Source organism: Carassius carassius, chromosome 23, assembly GCF_963082965.1.
Source record: "Carassius carassius chromosome 23, fCarCar2.1, whole genome shotgun sequence".
NCBI classification, from domain to species: domain Eukaryota; kingdom Metazoa; phylum Chordata; class Actinopteri; order Cypriniformes; family Cyprinidae; genus Carassius; species Carassius carassius.
The window spans coordinates 18240721-18263627 of NC_081777.1; the positions used below are offsets into that span (position 1 = coordinate 18240721).

The following is a 22907-nucleotide window of genomic DNA, read 5'->3' on the forward strand; positions in this document are numbered from 1 at the left end:
AGAATAACATTAGTTTTAATACACGTCAACAAGAGGTTTGCTTGTTATGACAAAAGACTATTCAATATGAATCATTTAACTAACAATCTGCTAAATATATACATGTTTATGCAAGTTTATAAATAAGCTTTTTTTTTGGATGTAGTAAAACACAGTAGCAGATAACGTCAGGGTCATGTTTGCATTTTCTTCTTTCACAATTTTAACCTTGACATCAGGATTAGGCATAAAATAATGTTTCCATAATAATTCATACAAGTTAAAAATCATCTGAGAATTGAACAAATAGTTATAACTTGGCTTAGTGGACGAAAGGAATCATGTATTCATGTGAGTTTATCTTATGATTAAAGGATAATACAAGACTTCTTCACCTTACAAATGGTTGTCATTTATTTTTATGCATTTAGCAGACGCTGTTATCCAAAGCAACTTACGGTGCATTCAGGCTAAATATATATATATATATATATATATATTTTTTTTTTTTTTTTTTTTTTTTGTCAGTATGTTTGTTCTCTGGGAAATGAACCTATGACCTTAAGCGCTGCTAACGCAATGCCCTACCACTGAGCCACAGGAAAACCTGTTGTCAAAAGCAGAAATGCTATGAAAAGCACATTTTAAGAGAAAGTGGGACATGTTAGAACATAACAAGTACTATTTTTGAAATCAGCAGCATCCCAAAATTAGTAAGAAACACATAGAAGTGGATTTCATCCATAGCTATCACACAGAGTTGCTGTGCTGACTTGGAGTCAAAAGATATTCAAATAAATAGGTCTGTGTCTTGATTTAACTACTACCATTCTACCAATACTACCTCGCTATTTCTGCAGGTATGAAGAAACATATAAACTCAACTCTGCTTAGATTTCGAAGGCTTTGTTTGCTCAAAATGTCTTCCGACATCTAAAGACTGACTCATAATATTTTTCAAAAGCCCACTGTTTGAGATGTTCCACATCCTATCTAGTATTCAAATGGCTGCTGAATGCATGCTCATTATCTGTCGGCCACGCTCTCTGTGGTCAGTGACACATAGGAGAGAGCTTCCTCGTCTCAGTCAAACCTGAGCTTTGGGGTGTACTGTGAACAGTGGTTTCCTGCGTATGGTATTGTCAGTTCTTTCTTTCATTTTTCTTAATTCCGATTTTGTTTTCTTCTGTGTGCTTGCAACACTCCTAAAAACAGCCTTTGAAATGACACCTTTACAATTCAAAGATTCTTTTTGGGTAAGTACATGAGCTATTTTGACAGATTAGATTGAGCGTTGTTGTCTGTTAGGGCTGGCATGCCTGAGGTTAAACAAAACTGCATATGGTGTGACACCATAGATTATTAATGTGTCTTTAACTTCCAATAACTCACCAGCATCGCAATACCCTTGGAGCTCTTATCAGATCTCAGTATTGTGTGTGCACTGCCATTCTCGTACATTTGTATCAGGAATTACTGTTTCTTTAAATAAGACATTGAGGGGATTTCAAACTCGATTTTGAGATTTCGATGTAAGATTTTTAGGAATAGGATTTTTGCGATGGCATTTTTTTACAGATAAAAATCTTCACTACATTGAGGCTTGAGTGTTTATATTTAGACATCCTCACATTGTGTCATGGAGATGATCTATTGGTTTCCTGTTGAGCGGTTGACTGTGTGCCCGCTCTACGTTCTTTGTAGCTTTGATCTTGTATTGTTATAGCATCTATCTACAAAGCAGCATCTGGGTTGATTTGCCTGTCAAACCATGCTAGTGCTCTTAAGTTCTGAGGGTTCATGTAAAATGTATTCTATAGTTATGTAAAAATAGTACTATTGTTTCCTTTGTGTTGCAAATGTAAGATTGTTAAGATAAACAAACACGCGTTCCATGTTAATATTATTAATATTGTGTAACATTCCATGTCTGTAAGCACGGTAAATGATGAAACCGTTTAACCACCTCAGACAGTCTGGCACCACATATTATTTTTGCATAGATACCAACTTTTTTAAATTAGGCCTAATTTTGATGAATACAGTGCTGCAGGTAGAAAGATACTTCCCATGGATTCAGGATTAAAACTGAAATGCACAATCCTGTTACTGGTGAAATATAATCTAATCCTCATGGTTCCAGGGCCCAGAATTCACCAGTAACACCGGATATGAGACTCTTATCCAGAAGCTATGTGATGGGCGACGAGCTTGCAAAGATATGGAGGAGCTTTTAAGAATGAGGTTACAACTGAAAATTGCATCTTTATTTTTATATCTACAAGCCGCACTGTTTAGCATTGGTAAAAAAGTATTGAGCTGTGTTGGATTAGATAACAATGCCGTTTTCTATTCATAGAGCGATGGCAGAGGAACGGTACGGCAAGGAATTGATTATTATCGCACGCAAAACAGGAGGGCAAAGTGAAATTGGGTAAGAAAATATTGCATGTATTTATTTAAGTATGCATTGGCTTCTGCATACAAATAAAGATTTATGAAAATGAGTCTATCAATTTTATATTTTTTTTTTATTGCTTTGGTATTGTAGCACTTTGAAGGCATCGTTTGACCAACTAAAAGCCCGTAAGTAACACTTCAAATAGGGTGAATTGCCCTAAAGTGGGACACTGCCTAATGTGGGACAATTAAGGTTTTGTGTTTGTAGCTCCCCCATAAATACATGAATGCCAGTGAAACTCTGGGTTACCAAAGCTGGGGACACATCCTGTTTTTTTTTTTTTATTTCATTAGTTGTGGATTTAATGTTTTGGTTACAAATCGCAATGTGACAGAAATCTGAAATGCAAAAAATGTCCCACATTAGGGCAATTCACCCTATATATATTTGCCAAGTGATACATGGAATAAGAAATATATTAAAGAAAGTAAGGAATAAACAGTATCTGTACATCTGCTAACTAAACCCGAACCTTCAAGATCACTGATGAATATGCTGTTTTCTCACTTAGAAATGGAGAACATAGGAAATTTGCACATTCAGCTCTCTGGGATGTTACGAGAAGAGGTCAAACGAATGGAGCAGTTTAGAGAACGACAAAAGGAGCAGCGGAAAAAGGTTAAATGTCACGGGATGCTTTAATTAATCTACATTTGCAGAAACGCAAACCACTTGCCCACAGTTTATTCTATGTTTAAGTTTGAGCGAACAAAAACTGAGTAGTGTACTTGTGTTCAAACAAAGATGCTTCTTAACACCTTGTATACACGCGTCGGGTGTTGACACCGTTATACACTATCAGAAAAAAGCTGGGGTGGCACAAAACCTAAAAGGCGCATCTTTGTAGCTTTTTTACCCCTTTGGGTAGCCAGGTTTCACAAGAAACCGCTACTCAAAACTAGCCCAATTGCATTTTGAGGGGCTCCCCTGTTAAAAATCACATTGCAGGGGTAAAATACACGTTTTTTTGGCAGGGTCCCTCTACTAAAATTCGCATTCCAAGGGATAAATATCATATTTTTGGAGCTGCTTCAAACATGCTGACATGAAAAACAACTCACGGGAACAGTGCTAAAGTAACATTAGCCAAATTCCACGGGAAAACCACAGATTTGGCAACACTGCAGTTTACAAATGAGTACCTTTTAGCTTTTGTACCACCCCAATTGACACTACCATTGCTTTATTTAAAAAGGTGTTACCTATCATGCTCTTACCCATCAAATGTTTACTTTTTACAGTTTGAAGGGGTCATGGAAAAGATTCAGAAGACTAAAGTGTCATTATATAAGAAAACCATGGAGGCAAGTCTAATTCACTTGAAAACTTGAAGTCACTTCAGTTTTGTAGGCTACTCAGTTCATCATGTATTTGCCTAATAGAGACAGAAAGCAGAATATCAGGAAGAGGAAGGGTGAAACGAGAGTGATTTAAATCATCAGTGCATATGCTAACCTCTGTGCAGCTAGTGTGCAGGACAGAGCGGGGGATGGGGCTTTAAAATGTTGTAACTGTCATCTCAGGAAGTCTCACTTCTCTCTAGAAGTATATTTCTTTCTCGTCCGCACACTTTTGTTGGCTCCCACTGACACATCGTTTGTTTTCTCAATATTCGTTTTTGTGTGTGTGTGTGTGTCTTCCTCATATATTCACAATTTCCTGACAACGGACGACAGCTGTGTTGTCAAGAAAACACGTGTTTCTGTTTTTCTTGGTACATTGACACAAATTCAGAAAGCAAAGGTACACATTATCGTATAGCATTCTGTTTTTGATGAACATAAGAGTAAAACGGAATCTGATAAGGTATTTGTGACTTGAGGTAAGATGAGTTTAATGATTACTAAATGACAGGAAGTTAGTTCAAACCTCAGAAGGTATGCTTCATGATCTACCACCATTGTTTGTAAGCACACTAGGTCAATGAGACAGTCCCTCTAGTGAAATATAATTAAGGTTTTTTAAGAAAGTAGATTTTAAATGTAATAAAAACTAGTGAAGTTAATGTTTTATATGTGACCCTGGACCACAAAACCATTCATGAGTAGCAATAGCCAACAATACATTCTATGGGTCAAAATGATCGATTTTTCTTTTATGCCAAAAATCATTAGGATATTAAGTAAAGATAATGTTCTATGAAGATATTTAGTAAATTTCGTACAGTTAAAATATCAAAACATAATTTTTGATTAGCAATATGCATAGCTAAGAATTTATTTGGACAAGTTTAAAGGCGATTTTCTTATTTTTTTGCGCTCTCAAATTCCAGATTTTCAAATAGTTATATCTTGGCTAAATATTGCCCGTTCCTAACAAACCATACATCAATGGAAAGCTGATTTATTCAGTTGTCAGAAGATGAAAAACAGTAGCAAAGATGAAAAAAGTAAACCCCATCAAAATGTATGTAGATATACATTTGTATGTTTAATTCTGTCTTAAAAAGTCAAAGTCAACTGAATGCTACAGTCTTCTCGTTCCCAGTAATATAAAATCGATGTCATATCTGATAACATAATAAAAAAAAAATTTTTAATAGTTGTAGTGCAGTGCAGAAGGAGACCATCTAGATAGAATACATATACCGTAGTAAAGTTTCATTTTCCATCAGCTTGTTGTGTCTTGTTCTTCTGTTGCTTTGTAGTGGATGGATGTATATTTACATTTACATGAATGTATTGATTGATTTATTAATGCATTGATTTGGAGCGGAATGATTGAATATGTGCATGTTTGCGTGAGTAAAACCAGTTGGGTCAAGAAGTAACAGGTTTCAGGTAGATTACGAAAGATTAATCCTACTATTTTCTGTTAGATATGGCTTTTTCATGAGATAAGAAAGTTTAGACTGAGGTTAGAATCAAGTTTAAAGAAAAGGGGAAGCTTTTTGCTTATTAATTTAAATTAGATTAAACATATTTAGTCATTTGTGATTCATTTGGCCATCATTAAAGTCTAGGTGAGCAGTGTTTTTAATAACCCGGTATCTTCCTGCTTCTCCCAGTCTAAAAGGACGTATGAACAGAGATGTAAAGAGGCTGATGAAGCTGAACTGGTTGCTGAGAAGCTCAACAGTACATCCACGGTCACCCCCAAACAATCTGAAAAGGTAAATTATGGCGTATTATGGGCAGAATTTGTGTGGTTGTCAAATATTACAACATACACTAGCATTCAGTTTGGGTCAGTAAGTTTATTTATTTAGTTATTGGCAGAAATGAATACTTTTATCCAGCAAGGATGCATTAAATTGATCAAATGTGACCATAAAGATATAATGTAACAAAATTAAAAAAAAAAAAAATTATATATATATATATATATATATCAAATAAAACAAATGCTGTTTTGCTCTTCTAATAATCATTTTCCACAAAAATAATAACTTTTTAAACTTTATAATAAGAAATGTTGATCAGCGAATTAGCAAATACAAATGATTTCTGAAGGATCATTTGACACTGAAGATTAATGACTGCTGAAAATTTAGCTTTGCCAAATTTTCAGCAGTCATTAATCTAAACTGTAAAAATAAAAAAGGAAAACAGTTACTTGAAACAGAAATTATATTTTACAATATTACATTCTTTACTATATTTTTGATCAAATAAATGCAGCCTTGGTGAACATAAGAGACATCTTTCAAAAACATAAAAAAAAAATCATACTGACCCCAAATTTGTGAAGAGTACTATGATTTTACTTAATTTAAGAATTGTTTTACATTTGAAATAAATTTTTGTAAAAATGCTAGTGATATTGTTTGATGCCATTTCTTTTTTAACTAAGCGTGGGTCATTCTGTGTCAACTCATTTTGATTTTAATGTTGAAGAAATCCATAAAAAAACACAAAAAAGATATTAAATGATATTAAATGTCATGGATGAATTTTTACCACTGGTTTGTAGAGAGTGATCTACGTATATATTAGGACTGGGCAAGTTAACACATTATTATCGCATTAACACAAAGCCGATAATTATTTTATTGAGTTAACAAATGTTTGTAATTAATTTTTTATTATTATGAAAGTCTGTTGCTCACTGGCTCTGAATACAGATAAAGACAAATCATGGGAGGGGATACTTATTTAGGCTGAGCATCAACATTCACAAACCACTGTTCACTGTTATTTTTAACAGAAAAGACTGCATCAAGCTTGTAATCATGATTTTATAAATGGAAATAGGAAGTTTCTGAAAGCACATGAAGACAGCAGAGAAGCACTTGCTCAACACTGGTATTATCTTGTTAACTTTGTGGTTGCAGTCGTATGGGACGTGGTAACACACGTTCCTCGCAATATACTGCTTTACACATCTATTGTACTACTCCGGCGCGGTTAGCTCTCAAACTCACTGATCTATATATAACTGAACCTCTTCCAACCGAGCCATTGATCACACTAGTCAAACGAACCAGACTTTAGTGAGCATGCCCTAATTATTGTCCCGCATCCCGCACACACGAGTCTCTACCCGCCCATCAATTGTTGTCCCGCACCACTCTCTGCTGCGATGGGTCCCGCGATCGTGCAGGTCTTTAATCGGAAGATGCCTGTTATAATGTTATGATTGAGGCTCTGGACTCTGACTGAGCATAACTTTTAACTTTTTTTTCCTATGCTGTAAAAAAGCACCTTACTTGTTTAAAGTGTTTGCAAGCCAAATGTTATTACACTTTTGTTCATATAGCAGTACTTTTAAATGAAAAAAAGTGCACAATACACAACTTTTGAATGCATTATTAGTTTTCTGCATAACTATGCGATTAATTGCGATATAAAAAGATCTGTGCCCAACACTAATATATATATACAGTATATTTATTTATTTTACTTAAAAGTATTTATTTCTGTATTTGAACTGTCACCTTTGGCATATAATGAAACAACCGAGTCTTTAGCCATCTCCAAGAATCGGCTAAAATATCTATTCCATCTTTGTTTCAGCACTCTATTCTAATTCTATTCTTTAAAAAAACATGCCCCTTTAAGACTTGTCTAATCTTTTTGTATTCTATCTTCCTTTTTATTTATTATACAATTATCAAAAAGCTAAAAAAAAGCCTCTAACACTAGCTTGCTCTATTCTTTTCTTATTCTATTTTTTTATTTTCTTTATTTTAGTTTAGTTTTATTTATTATATGATTTAAAAGCCCTTGCTACGTGTACTGCGTTAAGCTAACTGAGACTTGTTATACCACTTGTATATCATTGCTCTTTTGTTGTTTTTATTGCTACTATTATCATTTGTATGTCGCTTTGGATAAAAGCGTCTGCTAAATGACTACATGTAAATGTAACAAAGATGGCTAAAGTCAACAGATTTTTTTAAGAGACCAATCTCTGTGTAAAAGATAAAATGATAATGCTAAGATGAAATCTATTTTGTGCTCTATGCCAACAGACACAAAACAAAGCAAAACAGTGCAGGGACGCAGCAACAGATGCAGGTAATATGCTTAGTTTTCACACATAGCAGCCTCTGGTTGCAATGCAAAAATTAGCGATCAGTACATCCGATCCAAAAAAAAACAAAAAAAAAAAACTGTGATGCAAGTGATGTTTAACATGCACAATTCAAATAATTCCAAACAAGATATTAAATGCTACAAATGCTACAAGGCTGATGCTTGTTCCTGATTCACAGAGAAACAGTACATGTCAAACGTAGAGCAGCTGGATAAGATTCGTCAGGAATGGGAGACCACGCACGAGTGCACGTGTGAGGTATAAAAACACACTCGCATATCTGTTTGCTGGCCTTCAGAAATAGCTCTATCTCTTTACTGAAGCTGTGAACCACATAGAACACACTAAAAATGAACTTCCCTTTTTCTCTCCATTTTACCCATATGTACCACAAACACTACTCAACTGCAAGAGACCGTTTTTGGCTCACTTAACAAGTACATCCATAACGTCAATTCTGATCATCCTATATGTCACTAACAGCTTGACAAAGGCTAGGCTTAATCACCACTGTACTGTAACGTATTTAATAGCTTGTATGGTGAGTTAGCTCAGCCTGTGTCATCCTACTGATTACCTTCTGCGTATGCTTACTGCATACGCATTAAACTAATTCATGGCCCTTCACATTATGAGCACGTAGATGTTTTTATAGCATGATGTCGAGCTGAATTCTGTGTATATCTCCAGGTTTTCCAGCAGCAGGAAGATGATCGTATTAACATATTGAGAAATGCTGTTTGGGTTCATTGTAACCACTTTTCCATGCAATGTGTCAAAGATGATGAGGTCAGTATTACCTGATTAAGCTTTTTATAGATTACATTAGTTACAGCGGATAACATTAAGATTACATACAGTGGGAATACAGACATGTTTAAAAGTAGAACCAATGTTTTTCATGCAGTAGTCAGTTTTAAGATTTTGATTTTGATAAAGGCATGACACTTTAATGCCAGAAATAGGTAGCACTTACATACTATACACTAAACTTTCCAATTTTTTTATTTTTATATACTAAAATCAGGGTTATCTTAACTAAATTAAATTTATTTAATTAATTAATTATTAAATTAATGGACTAAAATAACTAAAAGTGAACCTAAAATAAACAATTCTGAAAACTATATAGACATATTGTATGTGTATATATAACAATCAACCAAAATAAATAAAACTTCAACTAAAAATGTAAACAGAATATATCAAATAAAAACTCAATATGCAAATAAACTATAATAGTGTTCTAAAATATAATATTTAACTATGATAGCATCAGTGATTCTTAAATTACACTGATCTGTGTTGTGAAGATTTTTACAAAGTTTTTTTTCAAACAGAATTTTCTACTTGTTCTGGACATTTATGCAAATTAGTGTACATTGTAATACTATATAATTTGCATATTTAAACAGCATTTAAAAAACAAAGTTGTTGTACAAATGAATTGTGTTATGACTATTAAGTAACAAAATGACATAGAATAAGTGGGATGTTTTATTATTTATATTAATTATATGAATGTAAGCAAACTTGTGTCATTGCTCCTGTTAGCTTCGCTTAGAATTTTGATGTTCTGTGGAAAACTATCAGGTTTTGTTTTCTTTAATGCAATTACATTTTGGTATTAAATGATAAAAAATGCAAAGTAGAAGCATTTTCACATGTGGTCTCTTATTGAAAAAAATCTCTGGCCATATTGTCAAATTACTGATCGTTTTTATGCAGTGTTATGAGGAGGTGAGGAAAGTGCTAGAAATGTGTGACATCACGGAAGACATCAACAGTTTCATCCAGACGAAAAGCACTGGTACCACTCATGCAGGTCTGTGCATTTCTATAGGCCTATTGTTTCCATTGGGTTTTAATATTAAACCTTGCCAATAATCACAAATCATTATCATGACGTGGGCTGGTGCGGTAACCATATCATGTGATCATGATATAGTTTAAGAAAAGTGCTGTTGTGTCTTTGCTTAATTACATTTTCCGTCTGTGTCTGTAGCCCCCATTGTGTTTGAAAACTATTACCATAGAGAATCAACAATGGACAGCAATGGCATTGTACGCTTTGGAGGAGGTGTGATGAAGAGGTGTGTTTTCCACTGCTGGGTCTGTATGTTCATGTATATTTGCCATGCTGACAAGACAGAAAACAATGGAAAATGTAAGCCTGGTTTTAACATGCTATCTATCAGAAATACTGGTTCATTAGTCTTAAAGGTGTTAGCAGATATATCACACAAATATAGACATGCAGGCTGAGCTGTGATATGGAACTTGTGAATTTGTGACTTCATATTAAATGTCTAAAATGACTTCTGTGTTTTAATGTGCTAGTTTGTCCTCCCGTTCTATGCAAATCATTTTTTCTTTTTGAAAGGTTTTCAAATCTCTTGCAAGGCAGTTGTGCTGTTGGCTCTAAGACTAATAATGAGTTTGTTCAGGCATCAGCACCCCCATCAGGTACTTATCACAATAACATAATCACCACTTTCGGCAGCATCTTTCTTTCTTGCTTATATTTTTGCCACCCCCAGAGGGCACCTCAGCCCATTTTTTTTGTTACTTTTTATTTTCTAAATATTTTCCTTAGTGTAACCACTTAAAAATGTATTTGAGTACTAGTGTTATTATAGCATTATTTATATATTATTATAGTATTTATTAGTATTATGAATTAGCTTTAGGATTTTTTTTACTTTTTATTTTCCAAATTGTTTCCCTAATGTTACCACTTAAAAAAATTATTTGAATACTAGTGTTATTTTAGCATTATTTATATACTATTATAGTATTTATTAATAATATTAGCTTTTATTTTTGTTTTCTGTAATTTTTGCTTTAGTAGTGTTTACATTACAACTCTTTACAATAAGCTCCCTTTAGATAATGTTTGTGTCCCCATATTTATTCATCTTAATAAAAATACTGTTTATTAGTAGTTAATGTCAGCTCAGCTCCAGTATTAACAGATACAACTTTTGTTTTTAAATAATGAATTAGTAAACAATGAAAATATTACTTTAAATATTATTAATGTTACCAAATATTTCTAATCAGCTTTAGCTTTATTTTTATTTACATTTTAGTACATAAACTTATTTTATTTCAGTTAATTGCCTGGGCAACTTTTCTCTGTTTTATTTTCACTTTTTGAAGTTGAGTTTTAATATATATATATATATATACAGTACAGACCAAAAGTTTGGAAACTTTACTATTTTTAATGTTTTTGAAAGAAGTTTCTTCTGCTCATCAAGCCTGCATACAATTTAAAATAAATGTTTTTAAATTTATTATACTTTATATTATCGTTTATTTCTGTGATGCAAAGCTGAATTTTTTGGATCATTATCACATGATCCTTTAGAAATCATTTTAATATGATGATTCATTATCAAAGTTGGAAACAGTTCTGTCGCTTAATATTTTTTGAGAACATGTTATACTTTTTTAGGATACTTTGATGAATAAAAAGTTAAAAAAAAAGAAGAAAAAAAAAAGAAACTATGTTTTTAAAATATAAATATTTTGTAATAACAATATACACTACTGGTCAGTAATTTGGGGTCAGTAATTTCTTTTTCTTCTTTTTAAATAAAATCAATACTTTTATTCAGCAAGGATGTGTTAAACTGATAAAAAGTGATTAGTAAAGAAAATATATTATTAGAATATATATTACTAGAATTTTTTTTTTTTAATAAATGCAGTTCTTTTTAACCTTTTATTCATCAAATATATTAGACAGCAGAACTGTTTCCAACACTCAGAATAAATCAGAATATTAGAATGATTTCTAAATGATCATGTGATAGACTGGATGTTACATGTGACACTGAAGGCTGGAGTAATGATGCTGAAAATTCAGCTTTGCATCACAGGAATAAATTAATTTTTTAAGTATATTCAAATAAAAAACTATTATTTTAAGTTGTAATAATATTTCACAATATTACTGTTTTTTCTGTATTTTTGATAAAATAAATGCAGGCTTGATGAGCAGAAGAAACTTCTTTCAAAAACATAAAAAATAGTAATGTTTCCAAACTTTTGGTCTGTACTGTATATATATATATATATAGTATACAGTATGTGTATTATGTCATTGATTTTTTTTTTTTCAGCTGACATCTCAGATGGAGTGTATGCCTCCATTCCTGGATTTCCTCGAGCAACCTCAGAGAGTGTTGGCTCTCAAAGCAGCACATACCAGGCTCTGTATGACTATGTCGCTCAGGTACAGTAGTCTGATTAAATGAAAGAAAGAAAAAAAAGCATGGAAATGATTATGACTTTACAGGAGAGTATTAAAGAGACTATAGATAACTATAAAGATGCACATACAGAATATTTTATAGGCCAAATTTAGTCATCCCTTTAGAACTCTATATCTTTGAGAAAATTTGCCACTGACGTGTAAATCATTATTAACATTTCAATGCCAATTAGTTTTTTACCGTGGCTCTTAACTAAGTACAGAAAATCATTTTTTGGTTTGATAGAGAGACTGTTGTGTGTGCAGGGCACTGATGAGCTCTCCATCTCTGTGGGGGAAGTGCTGCTCGTGGTGGAACAGGGAGGAGACGGCTGGTGGACGGTGGAGAGGAACGGCCAGACTGGGCTTGTACCAGGCTCCTACTTGGCCAAGATATGAATCAAGCACACACTGGAAAGGCTCTCCATGTCCTTAAACGCCCTCTAATAGCAGAGTTATCAAGGGCACTCCCTATAAAAGTGTCTCAGAGGAGGATTTCTGTTTGCTAAATGCATTTAAGCAGTAGCACATCCATACTGAAAATCTGTATGGAACATAAAAACAGGTTAATGCGTATCTTAAAAACTGATAATAATACGTGACTATCATTATTGTCAAGATAGAGATTTATATTTATTATAAAAATTATTTATTGTGAATGAAGAACATAAGAATGTATAACACAATGAGTAGCCACTACGGACTTGCCATGATTGAGTTCATGACGATGCACAGATTTTGGTGTTCACATAGATATTTAAACAGAATTACAAATTTCAGCTTTTTGGAAAGTTAATCAATGAAACAAAAGTGAGGTCATCTATAATCTTAAATATTATATCATCTATAATAGAGCTCTAGGTTGAGCATTTTGCATTTATCACTTGGACTGTAAAATAAAAGCTGTGTAATGATCATTGACTGAATGGAAGTTGGGTAATGGTTTGAACACTGTGGCTGGAATAGTTTTTGACTCAGGCGGTTGGTTGAGAGAAACTAACCTTAGACCAACATTTTAAAGTTTAAACAGAATGATCGGCTTTGTCTTGTCCTCATGTATCAAGTTTCCAAGAGGCCAAGGGAACAATCCACAAACTTTTCCAAACACTTCTCAGTCACTGTATTCAACTTACCATGTTTGATTTATCATAAATGTTTAGAAATCGCTGTCAATTTAAGTCTTTTTTGCTCAACAATAAAGTTGCATTTATTTGATAAATGCTACAGTAAAAAAAACAGTAATATTGTGACATATTATTACAATATAAAATAGAGTATTTAAATTTTTCTATTCTAAAACATTTTAAAATGTTTGTTTTTTTGCATTTCCTGATTCACAGTTTGCAGTTTTTAAATTCAGAATTGTGATTTAAAAGATCAGCTCACCCAAAAATGAAATTGTTGCCTTTTTTTACATTGACCCTCATGTCATTCCAAACATGTACGTTTCTTTCTTATGCCGAACACAAAAGAAGATATTTTGAAGAATTCTGAAGAACCAAACAGTTGTTGTTCCCCATTGACTTCCATTGTAAGGAAACATATACTACGGAAGTCGATGAGGACCATCAACTATTTGATTACCAGCATTCTTCAAAATATCTTCCATGTTCAGCATAAGAATAGGTTTGGAACGACATAAGGGTGAGTAAATTATGCCAAAATTTTGTGAGCTATCCCTTTAATGTGCAAACTACAATTGCAAAAGTTGGTAGTATAGTAATCATAGTACTTTCTATACAAGCATTTCTTTCAGCATGTGAACCAGTCAGTAAACAAACACCCTGCTAATTCTTTATCTGGTATCTGGTTAAAAGGTTTCACATTGCTCTCTTGCACAGATCCTGTTTCAGCACTGTCAGGGCCTGCTCAGTTATAGTAACTATAACCATAGAGAGGAAACCCACATGACAGGCTCATTAATTGCATTTCAACTTTCTACTATTAACAAGCTGGCATTAGAGCTTGCAGATGTTGTGCTGTTATTAATGGATCCAAGAACACAGGGATCAAACTCCCCAGTCTAGATAATGTGTGATGGTGACCAACACAACAAGCAGATGGAACACATCCCCCTTCCTGGGAAAGGCCTGAACTTTGACCCTGCTCTATGCTTTCAAGTGTTTAGGCCGCCTGACTGAAGAAAGACCCCAGACAAGGCATGTTTGAAATCCTTTGAGTGCCTTGAGCACTATGGAATTGCTCATTCAGTCATGAATGATATAGTTGTGCTCCAAGATGTTACATTACAGAGTACAAATGACTGGTTTCTGAAATGCAAAAAAGATGACTTTTGTTCAGAAGCACTTCTTCCTTTAGCTCTTAACAACAATTATCGGGAGTGCCGGGATGAACGGGCATTTTAGTGTATAAAATCTACCATAATTTAAGGTGATATTTATTTTTATTTTTTTAATTAATACTTTTATTTTACACGGATGTACTCATCTGATCGAAAGTGACAGTAAAGACTAAAATAAAAAAAAAATTGAAAAATATATCTTGGTTTCCACAAAAATAAAGCAGCACAACAGTTTGCAACATTGATAAATAATAAGTGTCTTTGAGTGGACTAATGACTGCTAAATGGTTTATCTATATCAACACAAATTAATAAATTAGAAATAAAACATCAAAATATTAACTTACTTTAAACTGCATTAAAAAATATTCGTTTTTTTACACAATGTAATTTAACATTTTGTATCCATGGCATACAAGCCAATAACTTATTCACATCAAAGGAATGAAACGACAGGACGGTGTCAACTTATGAAACATTTATTTTAAGATCGAATATTACAAGCTTATTTCGCCATTTTTCCTCCCTAAAATAATACACTGTTGACCCAGTTTGACATACCTATATCTTTTCCAAACTAACTTTAAACTCTATATATTACTAGACTAGTAATGTTTACACTCTAAGCAATGGAAAAAGGAGGAAAAGAAGATAAAGAGTTCAGTAAATGGTAGGTAGTGCATCTAGAGCATCCCCCAAACTTCTTTACACTTTACGTGTGAACCCCATTGTGAACATTTAGCTGTACGATTGTACCCACAATGCCTCTTGTGTGGTCAATCCAGACCGGTCTCTCACACTGGTGATGGGTGACATCTGAGACAGCGGTACCACGAGTCGATCCTCTCGCATTAAAGAATTTTCCCCTCCCAACCATTTACCATCTTGGTATTTGTAATGTGTAACTAAACCGTACACATAGTGCAAACTAACAAATGAGGAAAGCATACATTCCACATATTATTCCATATAATCTTCCACTCCATATAATAGAAACAAGGAAGAGAAAATGTTAACTTTTATTGTGTTAAAGTCTTGTCAATGGGATTAAAAACTGGCTGTCTGCGATTTTGCAGTCTGGCCCAATGCCTTTGAGAAAAAAACAAAGGTTTAAATTAAAACGTAGTCATTTTCAGTGACGTGCACTGTATAAATAAAGAGTATGCGCTTTGTTTCACCCATCACCAGTGCAATGTGTGAGCAAACCCTGTGTAAGGTGTGTAGAAAGTGAGATAAATTAGGGCATATCCAGTGTGCCACCTCACACCGACAGAACCCTGAGCCCAGTGTGTGTCTGTGTGTGTGTGTGTGTGCGTGCATGAAAGAGAGAGTCTGTCTGCTAGGGTTTTTCATGCATACGTCCCTCCGGTCATGAGAAGCTCGTAGGCCGGGTCTCGGCTTCTGCGACACAGCACCACACAAGCACACAGCATTCCCAGCATCTGGAGAAAAAGTAAAGTTTGACTTCATTTATAACTCACAGATATGAGAGTAACATCTGCACTGGTACATGGTAAGAATAAATCCTACAATTCAGGTTGAAAATGATAAACTGCTGATATTCAAATTGGACATTATAAGAAAGCACTGAATTGATCAAAATTTACATTATAGACAGTTATATAAAAAAAATCATATTTAAAAACTTTTTATTAATCAAAGAATCCTGAAAAATAAATAATAAACTGTAATGGTTCCCACAAAAGTATTAAGCATCACAACTGCTTTCAACATTGATGATATTAAGGAATGTTTTGTTTTTTTTTTGAGCATGAAATCAGCATATTGGAATAATTTCTGACGGATCATGTGATATTGAAGACTGGAGTAAAGCTTCCTGAAAATTCTGAATTGCCATCACAGGAACAAATTAAATTTTAAAACATTATAAAATTGAAAACATCTATATCATATATGATTAAATAATGATATTTAACAATATCACTGTTTTATTGTATATTTAATCAAATAAATGCAGCATTGGTGAGCATAAAAGTATACAAGTAAAAAAGGAAAATATCTCCATTTCAATATCTTCACCAGATAATTAAAAGTGGACTGTGGCAGGAAATGCACGTTACCATAATATACAATAGCCGTTATTTCAAATTGCATTTATGACAACAGTCTACAAAAGAGTCAGGTGAACTTCTTCACACTGGCACAGAAAAATTTAATCCATAAATTCAGACAATGAAAAATAAAAACAAAAAACAAAAAAAAAAACCTTGAAAAGGAAACCCATCTGGGGTAATTTATGCAAGTTTGCCAAGAATAACCTAACCCACTGCCCCGGTTCTTGCTTGTTAATTGAGGCAGACTGAGTCAGTTACCATGTGTAAGTCACGGGCATGTGCTGGGCTTGTCTTATTTGCCTTTATGCCCCAGAGGGTATTTGGAACCGTATGAATGTCAAAGTCTGTGATTCAGCAGCTACAGGGGAACAAAAGCACATACTGATGCTGCCCGAGTGCTGCAGTCCCAGAGCTCTGTCTGACGGGAACAAAGGAGGAACACGCTGAAGCTGCTGGACAAGCTCTGCACTGTTGATTCATAGCCTAAACCAGGGGTTCCCAAACTTTCTTGTCAGTCGAACCCCAGCCAACGTAAAATATTTACTTAAAGTACCCCCTGAGAAGTTAATATTTCAATAATTGAACACCACATTCATATATTCATGGTCCTCTGATGTTGGTTTATATCTTAAACTGTTAACCTTTAAACATTCAAACCCTCAAGCTTTTATCTAGATGGAATAGTAATGAAATGATCCGACCACAAAAATATTGTAAAATTTATTTAACTTATGCAAGTGTGTACATAAATTAAATGTGGCACACATTCACAAATGCACGTTAAATAGTGCACAGCATGCCAAGATGAAGTCGGCTGAATTTACTGTAAACCGAGAAGCACTAAGACACTGAATACACTGGATCATGAGCTGCTCACGTGAACACTTGTTTAAACATAGTGCAGCGGCCTATAGAGTTATTTCACTAAATCACAACCTTTTTGGCATAATAGCACTAAGCTATATCACAATTATCACACATTAGCACAAGCAATAATTTTTTCATCTTTCCATCAACTCACAACCCCGTTTGGGAAACTGTGATTTATGCATTTTCATGACTAACAACACTGAAACTGCACCACATGAATTAAAAAAGAAAAAATAATCTGAACAGCGTACCTGAATTGCAGCAAACGTCAGAGCGGCCCAGATGACGTACATCATAATCTCTTTCAGTTTCTTCACAACCAGGACTTCACATCCCTAAAATGATTCAACAGATACATTAACATCACAAGCAGGCTTCCTTTGTTTCATCGGCTACAAGCACACATTTCTCAAACGTCTCTCACTTCAGGGTAGAGGTCTCCGGGACGGGAGAGCGAGCCGGTGCAGTTGTTCACGTTGGGTTTGCAGCAGCTCAGTGGCACACTGTTGTTTCTTGACTCCTTAAACCAGCGCGTGTTCTTCCAGTCTGAGTAGTTGGCGATCCCACAGCAATGGAGCTACAAAGACATTATGGTGTTTTTATTTTTAGGGTTGGGATATAACAATATAGCAATTCAATATCATTCTGTACGTCTCATCAGTCTTACCTGTCTCTGCACATAGTCAATTGCGCGGCTGGGAGCATCCGTGTTGGTGCCGTTGTATTCATCATACACTTTCTGGATGGAATGATTGACCTCGTCTTCCACCTACAAACACATCCACCAGTGACACAAATTAGCATTCCATTAAGGGTCAATATTTCCCCTTGTAAATTGATATCAAAGGGAATAGTTTTTTTCTTTATGAGGGCAATTTCTTTAAAACCTTATCTCTGGTCAGATTCTAATATTTAAACAAGAAATTGCAATAATGCAATAATAGAAAGTGCAATAATAAAATACTACAAAATGCTTTAATAATATTGTTTTCTAAATAACATTTCGAATATATAAGTGTAAAATGCTAAAAAAAAATATATGAAATTATACTTACAAAATTTAACTACAACTAACAGTAGGTGTTGGCATGTGTTAATGAGCGAGTCATTCATTCAAACAATTCATTCAAACAGCCGATTCATTCAAGAAACAAGATTAATGTAAATAATGTCTAAAATGTAATTCACTTAAAGCGATAGTTCACCCACAAATGAAAATTATGTTATTGATAACTCACCCTCATGTCGTTCCAAACCCATAAGACCACCGTTCATCTTCGGGGCACAGTTTAAGATATTTTAGATTTAGTCCGAGAGCTTTCAGTCCCTCCATTGAAACTGTGTGTACTATATACTGTCCATGTCCAGAAAGGTAAGAAAAACATCATCAAAGTAGTCCATGTGACATCAGAGGGTCAACCGTTTATTGAATCGAACTGTCAGAAAGAACTACTGGTGATCCGAAAACCGATGCAACCGGTTCTTAACTCGTGAACGAGTTGTTATCTGGCTCGGCTTGGTGTTCATCTTCAGTTCTCTCTTCACAGCAGTTCAGTCAGTGTACTGTTTGAGTAAATGTATTACTCCGGGATATTGGTTTGTTTGAACTCAGAGGAAGTGTCAGCCACATTAAAAAAAAAAAACAGCTTAAGTCATTTGCGGATTAATGCGTATTGGAGACGCGAACCATTTAAAACGATTCAGTTCAATTTGGTGAACTGTTTCAAAAAGAACTGGTTACATCGAATGATTCGTTTGCGAACCGGATATGACAAACTGCTTTGTTTTGAACTCGCTCACAACAGACACGGAAGAGAAGACAATGCTGAATAAAGTCGTAGTTTCTGCTATTTTTGGACCAAAATGTATTTTCGATGCTTCAAAATATTCTAACTGACCCTCTGATGTCACATGGACTACTTTGAAGATGTTTTTCTTACCTTTCTGGACATAGACAGTATACCGTACACACAGCTTCAATGGAGGGACTGAAAGCTCTCGGACTAAATCTAAAATATCTTAAACTGTGTTCCAAAAATAAACTGAGGTCTTACAGGTTTGGAACGACATTATAAGTTATTTATGACATAATTTTGCAAATTGGGTGAACTAACCCTTTAACATTAACTTCTTGTGTGTTGAAATATAAAATCAATATCACAATTGCAATCGTGCTGATATTTAAAAAAACACAGCACTCCTGCTTGTCTAATATTGTTTAACTACAAAATAGCAAAACTCATTAAAGGGCACTTTTAGTTGATATTTTGAATTTTGAGGGGTATTCTTATTAATTTTGTCCTCCATCTGACCCTGACATCAGGAAACACATTTTTGTAGTCTATACAGCAATGTTATACTGTAATACACAGTACAATACGAGGCATTGGTCATCTTTGCACACAACTGAAAGAGTTTACGAAGTGAGAAGCGCTTTCATATAAAAACAAAAGCGATGGAGGCACTCCTATTTCTATAAATATTGACTTCCTTTCAATGCTGGACTCACCTTTGCTCTGTAAATGTAGCCAAGAACCACCACAACCACCTCAGTTACGAACACCAGCATAAGAATGATGACAAACTGCAAACAACAGATGCAAGGAAATGTGGTTTTAGCAGGGCAAGATATATAAAGAATGATAAACTAGCCATTTCATCTTGTTTATCATCAATGTTGAAAACATTCCTGTGGAAACCATCATACATTTTTTTTCCATTTGAATTCTTTTGCAACGTTTAAAATGTATTTACAGTCACTTATAATTAATTGAATGCTTCCTTGCTGGATAAAAGTATTAATTAAAGGAAAACACTAATAGCAAGTGCTGGAAATTGAACAGTTCACGAACCGTGGCAAGACCGCAGCGGCTCTCTCGAATAGTGGCGCAGCATCCAATGAGTCCAATGATGAACAATAGCGCTCCGACTGCGATAATGACAACGGCTGGGATCAGGGTGTACACATCCTCAAAGAAATGGTCATAGTCATCATACGTGATGAACACATAGGCTCCAACATAGCAGAGAATGCCAGCCGCGGCCTATAAGGAGATAACAGAGGGTTAGTTACATGAGAGCAGATATGTTACTGGATTGAAGTAATGCAGTCATCTTCACAGAAATGAGTAATTTAGGATAAAGGTATTGGAACCAAACACAACTTCATGTCACTTTGACTTTCAAATCTAAGAATGACTAAGGATATGCTGACCATCAGCCAAAATTAAAGATCAACAAATTAAAGATAATTGTCATCTTATAAGGAAAGAGGACAGGAATTAAAAGTGTTCTGGGTCCTCCATGGACCACCATGCATTTTGGGAAAAACTAGTTTTACAAGGTTTTAGTCTTCCACACGTACAACTGCACCATAAAACCCCCATGAATCAGTTCAGCACAGCTCTCAGGCTCTGACGTGATGAACACAGATTTAATAAAGCAGCCTGATCACTAAAAAAAGAACCGGATATAGTGTCATACTACCTGTATCTGTCAGGTGGAGACTTTAAACTTCATCCAGTCCCAGATAAAAGAGATTAATCAAACAAACGCATACCAGAAAATCCAGCTGATAGGTGGAGTAGTGTTTCTACAGCTCTAACAGCTCAGTTTAGGTCTTCACTGTGAAACTTTGCCACCAATGCCCCAGTTCAGTTGTTCAGTTCCCAATGTGCGAACCTCACACACACACACACACACACACACACACACACACACACACACACACACACACACACACACACACACACACACACACAGTGTAGTGGCCACTCTGGCCAATATTACTGATTTAAATCCTACTCATTTTAATCCTACTCAAACAGACCTTTTTTCCTTTTTGTAGAGCCTCAAAGTGAATTTTTAATTGTTTTGAATATTTTATATATATATATATATATATATATATATATATAATATATCCTTGTTATAAAAATGAAAATTCACCTAAATACCTTAACTAAGAATTGACTATATTGACTTTAACATTAGTTTTTAAAATTAAGGGTTTTAATCTTTATAACATCAAAATAATTATATTTAATTAATTTTACCTAGTATTTTATGAAATCAAATTATAACTACATATGATCCGCTTAATAATATGAAAATACTTTTTTTTTCTTATTTACCAAATCATTATAATTATAATTATTATTATTACAACTACTACTTGAACGTACTGTATTAAAGCAATATTACAGAGCTATTAAAAGGAAATAATTTGTAGAAAATCCAAATCTTCTGTACAAATGTTTCACATCCGACCCCATTGCGAAGTCATTGTGAAATGTTTTTTTTAAAAGGCGTGTTTTGTTGTTTTGTGATGATGACGGAATCCTTTGAGGAAACTGCTATTAGTTTTATCCTTCAAAACTCCTTCCTAATGATTACAGAGTTTCCAAACGGACTTGCTTAAGGAGAAATAGGTTTAACCTGTCAAACAGTACAACTAAACGTGCTCTGGGGCTGAGGAAAACAATGAGGGTGACTTGCCAGTACACGCAAGCATATTCAAGGCTAGAAGACATATAAACACGAATCTTATAGTAATCAATGTAGACGTATTAAGACTGCGGGAAATATGTAAACATGCACTGCAATACACAGCAACGAGCAGTTTTTTAAATAATGCAATATAAACACAAAATACATATCAAATATAGCAAAATATGCACGCATTTAGCAGGTTTTATAAACGTATTGGGTATTTAAAGGAGTGTGTGTGTAATAATGCAGCTGCTCGACACCTGACTGTGTCCATCTGACAACACTGACGCACTCCTAAATTCTACCCCAAATACACCTAACTTACCCAGAATATCAGGTTCAGGAACACCAAAACGGTTTTAGACGACGTAATTCCACACTGACCCATCATTAGAAGATGGGGGGGGGGGAAGCCGTTTAAGTTGCAAATATTCCAAACTGGTTGCGGATTATAAAATGGCTGTCTGTTTCCTTGCGGCCATACCACTGCTGTGTGTTTGATTCTGATCCGGGAACAGCGCCACACAGCGGTCAGATGACGAACTCTCAATGACGCTGTCACAAAGCGAGGAGCGAGGAGCGAGGTTTGTGACTGATCATTATTCAGTTTTGACGTTTATTTGGGAAATAACGGAAACACAGAAATTTAGTGACCTAAATAGACTTTTATTAGTAGCACTGGCTTTAGCAAAGCATTAAGCATTACAAGTTTTGCACCGGCACGCATCACTCACATTGTCTTCATAAAATACTAACTATTCTATCTAAATATTATTATTAATTTTTTTTTGTAACTGCAAATAACTACATCTTTTCCTGCTATTAAAAACATCGACTAATTAAATTTAATTTATTAAATTAAATATAGAAAGTAAAGGGTTACATGCAAGATAGTTACACAATGGGATTTAACTAAGTAATCTCTTTACTGACACCTGCTGTTACATCATTGAGTTGCATAATCACAATCAATCAGAACAATGCTTACAC

At 34.4% G+C, this 22907-nt stretch overlaps 2 protein-coding genes across 3 annotated transcripts; one reads left to right on the forward strand and one right to left on the reverse strand.

Annotated features, from left to right (window-relative positions):
* The first annotated feature begins 1079 nt into the window (after nt 1-1079).
* Nucleotides 1080-13383, forward strand: LOC132101417 (proline-serine-threonine phosphatase-interacting protein 1-like). 2 transcript variants are annotated; one of them, XM_059506356.1, is made up of 15 exons: nt 1080-1235; nt 2123-2223; nt 2339-2413; nt 2531-2565; nt 2952-3058; nt 3682-3744; nt 5448-5552; nt 7854-7899; nt 8097-8176; nt 8609-8707; nt 9647-9743; nt 9924-10085; nt 10302-10384; nt 12049-12161; nt 12447-13383. In XM_059506356.1, exons 1-15 carry the CDS (start codon nt 1113-1115, stop codon nt 12613-12615), a joined length of 1458 nt encoding a protein of 485 aa, XP_059362339.1. In that variant the 5' UTR covers nt 1080-1112; the 3' UTR covers nt 12616-13383. The 2 variants fall into 2 exon arrangements, with proteins under 2 accessions (XP_059362339.1, XP_059362340.1); XM_059506357.1 differs by having other exon boundaries at nt 9924-10011.
* Nucleotides 13384-14944: 1561 nt separating this feature from the next.
* On the reverse strand, nt 14945-22435 carry tspan3a (tetraspanin 3a). Its single transcript, XM_059506352.1, has 7 exons — nt 22243-22435; nt 20279-20470; nt 19936-20010; nt 18094-18195; nt 17851-18003; nt 17678-17761; nt 14945-15923 (listed from the first exon to the last, which is right to left on the reverse strand). The coding sequence occupies exons 1-7, from the start codon at nt 22306-22308 to the stop codon at nt 15831-15833; spliced, it is 765 nt and encodes a 254-aa protein (XP_059362335.1). The 5' UTR covers nt 22309-22435; the 3' UTR covers nt 14945-15830.
* Between the last annotated feature and the right edge of the window lie 472 nt (nt 22436-22907).

Bases quoted from the DNA above. Each gene is read 5' to 3' on its own strand.
- LOC132101417 (XM_059506356.1), top strand. From the start codon at position 1,113: ATGGTATTGTCAGTTCTTTCTTTCATTTTTCTTAATTCCGATTTTGTT. The intron at 5,553-7,853 runs GTAAATTATGGC...CTATGCCAACAG, and splicing joins CCCCCAAACAATCTGAAAAG to ACACAAAACAAAGCAAAACA. The intron at 10,086-10,301 runs GTAAGCCTGGTT...TCTTTTTGAAAG, and splicing joins GACAGAAAACAATGGAAAAT to GTTTTCAAATCTCTTGCAAG.
- tspan3a (XM_059506352.1), bottom strand. From the start codon at position 22,308: ATGATGGGTCAGTGTGGAATTACGTCGTCTAAAACCGTTTTGGTGTTC. The intron at 18,196-19,935 runs GTGAGTCCAGCA...ATGTGTTTGTAG, and splicing joins GCTACATTTACAGAGCAAAG to GTGGAAGACGAGGTCAATCA. The intron at 18,004-18,093 runs GTAAGACTGATG...ATGTCTTTGTAG, and splicing joins TTGACTATGTGCAGAGACAG to CTCCATTGCTGTGGGATCGC.